A 12,801-nucleotide genomic window follows, 5' to 3' on the forward strand; every position below is an offset into this window, starting at 1 on the left:
CTATATATATATATATATATATATATATATATTAATCATGCCTGTAATACAGTTGTAAAGCCAGTGAGAGGGTTACTCCTACCTCTAAATCTCTCAGTACAGGATGTTCCTCGATGCCTGGAAAGAGGACCCTCATGGTGTAGGTCCTGTAATCCAGGAAGGGTATCCCTGCACCATCCAGATCACTGGTCAGCTCATGGATGTCAGTTTGAAGCTCTGCGAAAGCTGAAAAACCACAAACATTTCAACTTTGTTGCAGAGTTGCAAATAGAATGGATCTACATTACCAGGGGCTTTAAAATTATTAATTTAAAGTCTTTATTTTTTTGTTTCAAACCATGAAAAAATGTTTATTAAAGTAAAATAAATGCACAGTCTCTAAATTCAAGTGAACTTCTTACCCTCTTTGCACTCTAATGCCACACGTGACTCAAGGTTGTCCATCTGCATCTGCAGCCTCTTCAGTGTCAGGTCACTCTCACGAGACTTGCGCTTGTAAGCTATGAGCACCACGACGATGAAAAAGATGAGCAGAGCACCGGCTGCAGCGATGCCGATGATAGCAGTGCTGCTGAGCGGGCTGTCAGACGTGATGTGGACAACGCCTGGAGAAAATTCTATTCCACCAACACGGGCCTTGTAACAGAAAAAGTAAATAAAATAATTTTAAAAAGGCAGAGTGTAAGTATGTGGCTGCATTCTAAAAAAGCACAGTTTAAGCTAGCATGCTTAAAAATGAGAAAATGTCTACAATACATGGCATGTGTTTAATTATTACATCAGTAATGCCATTTGAAAAAAGTTTAATATTTGAGACAGAAAAAAAATATCAAACTCTTATTGAACTCAAAGCAAACCACTGCTTCAGAAATGTAGTTTTTTATTTTTAAGTCTGTAAAACATTTCAGTTTGTAAAATCCTGTTTCAAACTAAAGACAGACGCATTGATTGCAGTGTCTACATGATGCAGTTTATTTTTGCATCTACGAACTTTTTACAGTAATGTGTCCTTATCATTCTGTGATGCTGCGTGCAGGTGGTAACATCAGGATATGATTTGTTCAAAGTGGTCCCTCTCTAAACCACAAATGGAATTTTTATTGAATTTGCCTGGGCTGTAATTCTTCTTATTGAAGGCTTATTTGTTTGTCTTTTGTCTGCATGTGGGTACTAACAGGAACCACAAGGCTGATTGGATTAGAACCGCACTTTGTATTAGAGTAAACAAGGGAACAGATAAAAGGCAATACAAGGAATAGCTGTCTCAAACTTTCAATTGATTTGTAAAATCTCTCTCATCCCCACCACACGTTACTTATCCACCGTGCTTCTGTGTCTATGTTTCTGCTGCGTCACTCACCAGGACCTTGTGTCGACCAGTCAAGTTTGGGGACTCACAAAGGAGTTGGGTCTCGGACACGGTTAGCATGCAGGGTTTGTCGCCAATCAGAACTGTGTAGTTCAACTTTCCATTTCCACTATTGGTTGGTGGAAGAAAATTCCGGCCCTGCAAAGTTTAAGTTTATTCATTTTAAAGCGAGAAAATGAACATGAATCTGAAATCAGTGCAATACAGAGATTTTATCCACAACTGTACAGTGCCTGTAAAAAGTATTCGCACCCATGGATGTTTTAAATCAACCATACCACACCACTTGACTTATAACGCACTTAAGATAGGAACTAAATGGCTAACATTATAGAATACAGACAAGTTAAATTCAACTCACACCAGGGAATAAAAGTGAATTTTCAAATGAGACTTAGAAACAGTGGAGCCGGCCTGACATGCAGTGGTAAGTCATTCCACAGACTTGGACCTGCAACACAGAAAGCCGTCACCTCTGAGCTTAAAACGAGTTCCCGGAACCAATAAAAGCATCTGGTCTGCTGACCTGAGAGAGAACTGTGGGGCATATGGCTGCAGCAGATCAGTGAGATAAGAAGGGGCATAACTGTTCAGAGATTTAAAAACAATACATAATAATTTTTACAGTGAATTTGAAAGCGAACCGGAATCCAGTGAAGGGAGGCCAGAACTGGTGTAATGTGCTCTCTTTTGCCTGTACTAGTTAAAAATGAGGCTGCAGCATTTTGAACCAGTTGTTAATGTGCAATAGAGGTCTGACTGATTCCAAAAAGAAGTGCATTGTAGTAATCAAGCCTGGATGTTATGAAAACACGTATTACAGTATTTAATAAAGTAATATTATGTATGGCATGTATGGCCATGGTCAATATAAGATAGCCTTCTTTATTAAAAAAAAAATCTTCAATGTCAACGTACAATAAAAAAATCTACAAAGTCATACTAATTAAATAAGATATATAATGTAAAATAATAGTTTGCATAAACATTAAGCCCCTTTACAATTACGGTCCTAAATTCATCTCAGAAAAAAGATTACTGAAACATGTAAGTCAGGAGAGGGATACAAAAGGATTTAAGGCACATATTCATTATCAAGAAACAGAAGGAATATGAGACGTGTGTAAATCTACCAAGAGCAGGCTGTCCTCACAAACTGTGAATGTGTAAGAAATGTAAGGAGAATAATGAGAAAGTCCACCCAAAAACTTTAACTACTCTGAAGGTGTTGGTGAGATTGGAGTAATTGTGTATACAACAACTGTTGCCCTGGTTCTTCACATATCTGAGCTTTATGGGACAGCGGCAAAGAGAAAAACCCGTTTGAAGAAATTTTATAATAAACCTAGATTAGAATGTCTAGAGAGACTCCAATCCAGATTTATTGTAAGTTTTCTTCTACATATAGACCATTTATTTATGACAGCAATCAAAGCACAACACATCCCAGGTGGTGAATAGTTTTTCTAAGCACTGTACGTAAATATAATAATTTAACAATAAATTATGATGAAGTCTAACACTCAAACTTTTTTCACATGGATTTAATTAATTTACAAAGCAAATAAAAATAATTTACAGCAGGATACAGTCCTCTTATAATATTGCACTACTGTCTTATGAACAAAGTATACAAAATATTTATTGATAGTTTGAGTTAGGTATAACAAATTGTAAAAAAATGTGTATTATTAGTACAAATTTACTTACTTTTAGTATTATGGGTGAACCAGGTTTAAGCTCTAAAACTCCAGAGGAACTGAGTGGTTCAAATTCAGGGTTGGGGTAGTAAATAAAGTTGGTGGTGTTGAGAGCCATAAGAGACTGCACATCATCCAGTTTGAATCCAAATTCATCGGGTCTTTCAGGTGACTCTTGCTGCCTGGCCAGACTGATGGGTAGTTCTGGGACCTGGCACTGCATTGACGTGGGACTCAGCACCTTGCATAACTACAAGACACAAAAAAAGAATTATGTTTAGATATGAACGATAGTGATTATACAAAAGTACATTCATTTTCAAGCTCTTTTGGAGCTGCACCTCAGTGTGTATTGTAAACTTCCTAAACTACTAAGTTTTTAAATGTTCTTCTTTATGCTGAAGATGTTAGTTCTTTAAATTTATTGCAGACACAACTCTAAATTTAAAAAAAAAAATCTGCTGGAGTGCTTTTCTCTTAAAAGGAGCAATGAAAAAGGTGCAGTTAAAGAGTGAGATTATTATCACCACCATCAGGTTTTGATGTTGGAGATTCAGGAGTGATAATTGGGCCTTACCCTTCCTTCATTACCCTCCACAAAGACCCCCTCAGATTCTCCTCACTTCTTTATTCCGTTCTGTTATTCCTCCCTGTGATCTGTATCTGTCTTTTTGGCACATTCCCATCCTCTCGTCTTTCTCTGTACCATGTTCCGTCTCAGTTACAGTGTCTCATGCCTAGTTTTTGTGTCTTGAATTTTGTTCATTTAAGTCTTTACTGTGGTTTTTCATATGACATGTGAAGCAATTCATATTATTTGTTCTTTATTCCAAACTTAGTGAGTTTTAAAAGCAACAACAGATTGATGTATCACTTCAATGCCCCTCTATATCCTCCCAGTGTCTCTATTCCTCTCTGCCTGTCAGGATGCAGACAAATCAACCTGCAGCACAAGTCTCCTTCACAGACATCTTACATTTCCACAATAACCTTTGCCATGCAGTCATTCAAACTATTGCCTGTCACTATAATTGGCTCCTTGAACATCAGACTTGACAAATCCTGCAAGGTCTTCAGGACATCACTGACATGTATAATGCAATGGTGCATGTCAGGTACAGGAAGGTAACCAGGGATAAATGTAACAAAACTCCTGTCTCTTGGAGAAATGTCACTGAAACTGCTTTGAAAGTCTGTTTTTGATTCTGATTCATGCTTATTTACATCTCTACTGTTTCAAATGGCATCAGTGAGACTTGAGAAAAACTATATGTTGGCCCAGATAGTTTGAGAGACAATACTCTGCACAGGCACATGTGAACACAGATGTTAAACGGGCTGTAAGGTCATACTCGAATAGACCACGAGGATTGTATTACCACCTTTTGTTTCCCCCTTCCTTTGATGGGATCAAACACGCTTCTATAACTTTCTTTTCCTTAATGAATGAAAAGAGTCAAGTAATTTTCCAATGGGTTATTTCTGCACATTTTAGTTCAGTGTTAAAATGCTCTTTTAGCTGAAAGCATATCACATAAAATAGTTCTTGTGCTACTTTTTACTATGCACTGTAATGTTAAGCTTTTTTCCCATTAGCCAATTGGATTAAAACAAGAACTGATGAGATAAGCAACTTTTCAGAAAAACAAACAAAACAAAAACACCTGGTTTGGGTCAAAGTGTTGGTTTTGCTGCAGCTGATAAGTTTAAAAGTATCACCAAGCTTACTAAATGTAATGAAAATACATTCATATACATATATCCTTCATAAAAATGCAGTGGATTATAAAAACAGAAACAATGTAATCCACTCTACATTACTTTGGACATAAAAAAATCCATCCATCTATTTTCTTTTGCTGGTTTGTGGTCAGGTTACAATGGTAATAGGCTCAGACGGCAAACCCAAACATCCTTCTCTTCAGCGTCACTCTCCAGCTCCTCTTGGGGGATCTCCAAGAGTTTCCATTCCAGAGAAGATACATAATCCCTCTAGTGTTCTGAGCCTACCCTGTGGTCTCCTTCCAATGGAATGCGCCTGGAAAACCTCTAAAGGGAGGAAAACAAGGCATCCTTCTCAGATGCCTGAACCACCTCAGCTGACTCCTCTCGATGCGGAGGAGCAGTGACTCTACTCTGAGGCACTTCTGGATGACGAAGCTTCTCAAACAGACGTTAAAGCTGAGCCGGACCAGTTTATGGAGGAAGCTCATTTCAATAATTTATATCCAGGCTCATGTTCTTCAGCGAACAACCTATATCTTATGATCATAGGTAAGAGTTGGAACATTCAATTCAATTAAAAAAATATTTTATTAATCCCAGAGGGAAATTAAATGTTGTAGCTCATCATCCTGGTTTCATTAAAGAGTTGTTAAAGATGCTGATGGCTGTGGGCAGGAAGGATCTCTTGTCTGTCTTACAGGAAATCTGAAGAAACTGGTTGCAGAAGTTGCTCTCTCTACACAGACTGGCAAGTTTTTCATTCCTTTTGGGCAGAAGGACCAGCTGAATGTTGAGCAGAACTCCTCTATGAGTGATGGTCACTCCTCCCAGCAGCTTGTTGAGCTCCTCATCATTGAAGACAGCCAGCTGCCGGGGGACGATCCCAACCTCCTGTTGTCACAAGCTGCGTTTCCAGCCAGCTTCAGGATCTCAGCAGTCAGGCACATAGCACCGCTGCCAGATAGACGGGAATGCACCCATGGCACCTCCTTTTCAACTCACGGCACATCGGTTCAACATAGAACCATAAATCAAGTGCTTTGTCTTTCAGCTCAGTTCCATCTATGCCACCAAAGATTAGCACAATGGCTCTATTGCTCAGAGAAAGAAAACTGCATAGATGCCAGCCATTCTTTTTTGTGTTACAAAGTGACTTACGTTGAGTGTTTCATGGTGGTTGTATTTGGCTCTGATGAGTGGGGTCTGAATGATGTCCAGGTTTGTCCCTGTTACTGTTACTGGAGTGTGTCCACTGAAAAAAAAAGGGACAACATTTATATCAAAGACTATTTAGACAGATAGTGATTTCAATTACTGAATATAAAGAAGATTTATTATAGGTGTTTTAATACTGAATCAAACATAAGGAAACTTTACTTTAAGATCTTAATTTTGGGGCATTTCTTTTGTTGTTTTTTGGTTTGATAAGTCTAACACCTGATTTGCAGAGATATTTCCTTCCATGGGATTCTGCATTACCTGAGTAATAACCAGTCTTTTGTCAAATGAAGAGTTTCTACCCTCCAACATACCTGTAGATGCTCCACTCTGGCTCTATCCTGGTTATGGTGGGGTCCTCGACATATTCAAACTGCAGGTCTTTCTGGAGTTGGGCCTTATCTATACTCACAGACACAGACACATTCCCATAGCCATGCAGGGAAGCGTGGGTTCGGCAAGTAAGCCACTGGCCACCCCTCCTACAGTGACAACGGGAAAACATTAGTTAAATGTAATTTATGTTTCTTTTTAATATATATATATATTCCATGACCTCACTGCAGACAAAAGAAGAATGTTGTTAATTATTAATGTAAAATTGACTCAATAACACTATATTATAAAAACACTCTTGGCTCAAAACTCAAGTTGTTAATCCCTCTCTGTGAATCTGCTAACTTATTCTAAGAACATTTTAATTTAACATCAAATATGATAGAATGACTGAAGAAGCATAGCTAAATAAAAGGGTTATGGACTAAACTTGGAACGGCACATTAAAATTCATGTGCACCTAGATTAAACAGTAAGCATCCTTATCACCATCAACTTGAAAACTGGTAATTAAAAAAGTGCCTAAATCGTTTTCCAGTCGCACTTATTTCTGGTCCAAATGCGTTCCATCACTGTTTAAGTGAGAACTGTTGGGAATGCTAAGTGCCTGTAGTTTGACAAACATTGACTTTGACTGAGCTTTTAATTGACTCTTCAAGTACGATTGGCAGGGTCAGCTGTAGCATGTTGCTGCTAACCTCAAATAAGTGCACGGCTGGTCCTTAAACATGACTGACACGTTGCTCCCAGCATCCAAGTGACTGCCTGTTATGTTGACAATGGTTCCCCCTGAGACTGGCCCTCGGCTCGGCTTGAGGCTAGTAATGCGTGGGATCTGAGGTGGGGGAGAACATTTCATGGTTAAAGTCAGCCAGGGGACGAAAACAGGGTGTCGTAAGGAAACAATGGATAAAATGTAAGTTTATAATTCAAAAGCATCAAAAAAGCATCAAATCCCCTAGAGTCCATCTACGGACTTATTTTTGTGAAGCAAGAAAGTTAATTTGTAACAAGTAACCACATAAATTGCTTTGACAGAAGCAAGTTACACATTTTATAAAATTGAAACATCTAAGTTCTGCCAAAAAACACAATTTATTGAACGTTATTAAATAAATATACTCTAATTTGCTCAATGATCCCATTAGTACGACAGAGATTTAGGGCTACGCTAAGAAAAACAAAACTACGTTATGAGAAAAAAGTCATAAAATTACGAGAATAAAGTCATACGAGAATAAACCCGTAGTATTACGAGAACAGTAATTTTACGAGAATAAAGTCATAATATTATGAGAATAAAGTCATAATATTACGAGAAAAAAGTTGTATGAGAATAAACTTGAAATATTATGAGAATAAATTTGCATTACGAGTATAAAGTCGTAAAATTATGAGAATAAACTCGTCATACATTCTGGGTCTGCTTGCACCTGCTCTGGACAGCCTCCATTGCGAGTCACTGTGTTTATAAAGTAGCCCACAATCACTTTTGAGTCACTGTTTGTGAAATATGCCTCCATCCACATTATGTCATGACTAAATCCATCAATGCAGCCATCACTTGCAATGCCATATGGCTTCAGTTTATCATAAGAATCCATATGCCACAGTGCGTTGGGCCCCTTGCTATTGTACTGCCGACATCAACATTCATCATTTGACCGCAGTTGTAAAACTGCTTTCTCATGTCGGAGTTCTGCTAATATTACAAGTTTATTCTCATAATATTATGACTTTATTCTCGTATTGCTTCTACTTTATTCTCGTAATACTACGACTTTATTCTCGTATTATTTCGACTTTATTCTCGTAATACTACAAATTTATTCTCATAATATGTCTATTCTCGTTCATAATGTAATTTTTATTTGTTCTTAATGTGGCCCTAAAGCTCTATCGTACATTACAAACAGAGTGTATGGTGAAACTTTTTTTAATTTAAGTGCCACAGCAGAAGCTGATGGGGTTCAGTTAAGGCTGGACAAAGTTTTTTTTTTTTTTTTGGCAACTCATTTGACCTTCTTATACTCTCATCTCAGCCTGCTGTGTTGGCCATTCATACACAACATCCCACAATCCTGTTCCTGGCCCCTGGTGAGAAATAAACCTTGGCCAGTACCCAATAATAGGTAACAGTAAAAATGATACCCCAGCATAAACAAGTACATAAAAGCAACAACTGCAAATTTATTTCAGAATGTGCAAGCGTGTAAGTGACTGTGTGCAGAGTATTGAAAAAACACAGCAAGGGTGTAATGTGTATTTTTATGAGTTTGTGTCAGAAAATGGTTTTAGACCCATCAGTGTTTCTGTCTCATCTTCAGCTCATTAGTGAGTGCCAGTCTCATCTCAGCACCGATACACACATAAGAGAAATGCTGCCGAGAGGGAATGCAGCCAAATAAGCTACATATATTAACACAGTAAGTGAGAACACAGACCACCTATCCCCAAGGTGCTAAAACAAAGAGCCCTCTGCAGTAAAAACACAGAAGAAAAACTAACATTTTTCATAAAAACATGAAGCTCAACGACAAAGTATGCAAAACATTCTTAACATTTGAAACCTTATGATTACAAAAAAATGTGAACTGAACGATATGCACTCACCACAAAGTAGTAGTATTTGGAGGATTTTGCCATGAATTCAGGTCTGCATGGTCCAACCCCAACACAGACCTGTACGTTTCCTGTGTACTGGCTCATCTCTGCTCGACCCATCTCGCAAACAATCCTGGAAACACACGTTTACATCATCACAGAAATCAGAACTGAACACATGGAGATGTGTACAAAGTCAAAGTCCCATGCACTACTCAGGAAAAAGTTGGTTTAAAAGCTTATCTGACAAATATGTGAAAGCAATATTTGTGACAATATAACGAATAAACTATGTAGAAATAAAATTACTGAAAAAACACTCCCTTTATGTGAAAAGCATAAAATACATTGTTCTGCATTAACGTTCCATTTCACACACAGCCCACTTGTTAGAGAAAAAGTAAAAAGTCAATCCTTTTGTATTTGATTTCAAATTAAACGTCTGCTGAGTCAGCGTTGGCTCAGAAAGTGCTGGCCATACAACTTTCTTTTTGAGCAGAAGCTCTGTGTCTGTTGATAAGGCAGCTTTAGGCTAATTTGACAGACTGCACCTGTAAGAAGCCTGAGGTCTGAATTAAACCTGAATGTCAACTAAATCCAACCTCCAGAACTTTCCAAAGTGATTTTTAAAGGTACAAATTCATAATAATAAAAAAAAAAAATTCAGAACTCCTATTCGGATTCATAAAGTAAAAAACTAAACGTGTGCAATATTTATTGTCATAGAAGGGTAAAACGTAAGCTCAGTTTGTTAATTTCAGAACTACCAGAGTAAACTTTCAAACAGCACCATGTGATATAGTTTAGGACACTTATTTCATATTTTGTAATGAGTACCTTTAATCTGCACATACTGTCTGCACACAGCTGTTATTAGACTGTTTTGGCAAAGCATAATATGAAGCTCTAATTTGTGCTCAGATATATACCTAAAACATAAATGTCAAATATTCATACACTGCACACACTTTAGAGTCAACAGAAATTTCAACTGGACCAAAGATTTGGCCAAATTGCTTTTAGTTTAATATAAAAATGATAATGTGGTTCTCTTGTTTTACTCTACGTCTGTCTTTTGTTTTTGCATCTTTCCCACACACACCCACTCACTCTAGCTGTCAGACAGACCTGCTCTGTCAACGGCTAACAAATAAACCCAGTCTCATAGTTTTGTGCAAATTGTGTTTTCAAAGCCAAAAGTAAAAGTTCTGTGTAATTAATACAAAAATATAAATAAAATACAGTAGTTCCTCACCATGACATGACACACAGTTGGCTGATTGATGGATGAGCCACACGACCGGCATGTAATTTTTATTTAAAATAAATTATTTTAAATTATTTAGCACCTCTTGCACCTGTGTGCAGCCCAACAAGCTGCAGTAGAAGCTTCCTCCTGCAGCGTGTCATATCTCTGCTCTGCAGCGGAGAAGTGGGCGTGGCCAAGAGCACTGACAGAGAGCAGTGGAGGCAGAGAGCAGAGATGATGTCATGCTGTGCTCTTTTAGGGCGTTTAGTTTAGAAACTTTTTTTTTAGAATATTGCAAGAGTGGGGGAAGGGTTTAAAATGCCTTAATATAAATATATATAGATACTATAAAATAAACTACTTGTACTACTATTACGTTGCAGTTTTTCACTTATCGCAGGGCTCCAGGGTACAGATCCCCCATGATAAATGAGCGACTACTGTATAGGAACCACAACTAGGTCTTGTTGTTCACATGGTTTAAATATTCCTGGTTCTACAATTGTAAATGCTATTTATGGATAAAAAGGATAAAACTGCTGACTAAACATCTGGGACTCCAGAATGTCTATGAAGAGCCAGTGTCATTTAGTGTCGCCAATATTTTATAAAAAATCAGAAATAAAAAACTTGAGTATATTATTTTAAACTTACTGTTCTGCGGGGATGTAGCCCTCACGTATGGGGGTGCAGTCCACTTCAGCCACTTTGACATTACTCTGAATCTCTCTGAAGTCTAGTCCCAGGTTGACCCCACGGATGGTTACAAGGGTGCCTCCCTCTCTAGGACCCCGGAGAGGGTTTATCTGTTGAAAATAACATTTCAAATGGGCATTATTTTCCTCATATAGCCTTAATAATAAAGATAACTGAAATGCACAGTAAAAACATTGTTAATAACAGCAGGAATAAGTTTTAAATAATGCATATTAGCATATCATAAACACTTTTTTTTAATTAATTTTGCCAAATCTCTTGTCCGTTCTCTAAACTAATGTAATGAGGTAAAAAGAAAGTCATGTTTAAAAAGTAATAATGTCACACAGAGTATTGAAATATGACTAAATTGTAATATTACAGCATATACTAACTATATTTAGCCAAATTATTTTCTACATAAAATCAAAAATCAGTCATCATAAAACCTTCTAGTTATTTTGAATGATGCCAATTAATTATCGGTAGGTTAGTTATGCCACGCTTCCAGAAGAGTTTGTGTTCACAAATCATTTCCCTCTCATAAAGAAAATTACAAGTGAAACATTTTGCAGGTGACGGCAGAGAAGCGCCCAACAATAACAGCTCCGGTGACAGCTAATGGGCCAAGACTAAGGGTCAATGACCAGACATTTCTTAATTTTGTATTCAGTAAAGTCCACAACAATCTGTTACATTAGATTAACTCAAATCCTGACACTGACTGGCATGTTTGCAGTAATCAGTGTCCATCTGATTTATCTACATCACCTCTCATTGCTGATAATGTGGTTTCAACATCCATCAAGAGTTTTTAGACAAAACTACTTTCAGTCCAGCGTGTGTATGAGAGAGAGTGTAAACATCACCAGGCTGTCCAAATGAATGGATGTTACAAATGGGCACATTATAGACCATCCCTATTTGTTTCTGACAAATACACGTCCTCCAGGCTGCAGCCAGGTGTAATGGCAGTTCTCCGTTTCTCATCTCTGAGTATAGAAGGCAGCCTGACCCCCTGTTGTTTTTGCATGACAGGCAGGGACACATTTGAATATTGGGAATAAAACAAACTGCCGCAGCTCAGTTTACCAGTCAAACCAAGGAGTCGAGGGCTCAAGCCAAGTCATGTACAACACAAGACTTGAGACTGCCAAGTGGGAAATATTGTTATCAAATGGTTCAGGCTCTGATTAATAAGACTCCCTGCTGATAATCTAATGAAGAAAAAGAGCCTTTTGGGAAAAAGGCTACAATTCATCTAATTAAAAAAATTACACACAATGCTTGTGCGTCACAGTTTATTACAAAATATATTTAAAGAGGAGGCTTAAAGGGGGAGAAAGTCAAAAAGAATGGGCAAAGAACAAATAAGAGAAAATGAGGCATTGATTAGATTTGTGACTTTGACAAGATAATTGGCGATTTTGTAGAGGCAAACACTTAATCACTTCTCTCTTTCTCTTTTTATGCGAGTCAGTCTCTCGTACTGTTGATGGGAGATGTCATTATAATGAAGTGTATTAGAATGCATTAGAGCCTGGGTTGTCTTGGGAAAGTCCTCACTCCTCACCACTGACAGTTTTTATGGGGGACGATGCAATATGTTCCGCCTGAAGCCTCGGGGATGAAAGGAGAAATACAGTCGTGACTTCCAGAATAAAGCCACTGGTCCAAGTGAGGACAAACACTACAGAGAAGAATGATGGAGTGCAACTGTCTGATCTGTGCACTTTTTAAAAGGAAGAAGGTAAAGTATTACTACTGTTTCTTTTCTTTCCTTAAGAGTTATTTTGTTTTTGTTTAAATCATTATTTTAAATGAGACAGCAGGGGACATTAAAGGCCTGTTTAAAGGCATATTTTCAGGTCAGCTGGTTAACTGGATTGTTGCATAAATGAGAG

General features: G+C 37.7%; 1 protein-coding gene across 1 annotated transcript in view; it reads right to left on the reverse strand.

Annotated features, from left to right (window-relative positions):
* LOC119428401 (plexin-A4) overlaps positions 1-12,801 on the reverse strand; it is a 54,162-nt gene that overhangs the window by 39,577 nt on the left and 1,784 nt on the right. Inside the window, exons 2-10 of the mRNA XM_037696081.1 lie at positions 10,856-11,007; positions 8,962-9,085; positions 7,047-7,183; positions 6,327-6,494; positions 5,953-6,046; positions 3,080-3,319; positions 1,361-1,507; positions 402-636; positions 83-225 (exon numbers count right to left, since the gene is read on the reverse strand). Of these exons, the coding sequence (XP_037552009.1) occupies positions 83-225; positions 402-636; positions 1,361-1,507; positions 3,080-3,319; positions 5,953-6,046; positions 6,327-6,494; positions 7,047-7,183; positions 8,962-9,072 (1,275 nt within the window). The 5' untranslated portion in view covers positions 9,073-9,085; positions 10,856-11,007. The remainder of the gene's footprint in view (positions 1-82; positions 226-401; positions 637-1,360; positions 1,508-3,079; positions 3,320-5,952; positions 6,047-6,326; positions 6,495-7,046; positions 7,184-8,961; positions 9,086-10,855; positions 11,008-12,801) is intronic.

The sequence above is a fragment of the Nematolebias whitei genome, chromosome 22 (genome assembly GCF_014905685.2).
Source record: "Nematolebias whitei isolate Nwh7 chromosome 22, NemWhi1, whole genome shotgun sequence".
NCBI classification, from domain to species: domain Eukaryota; kingdom Metazoa; phylum Chordata; class Actinopteri; order Cyprinodontiformes; family Rivulidae; genus Nematolebias; species Nematolebias whitei.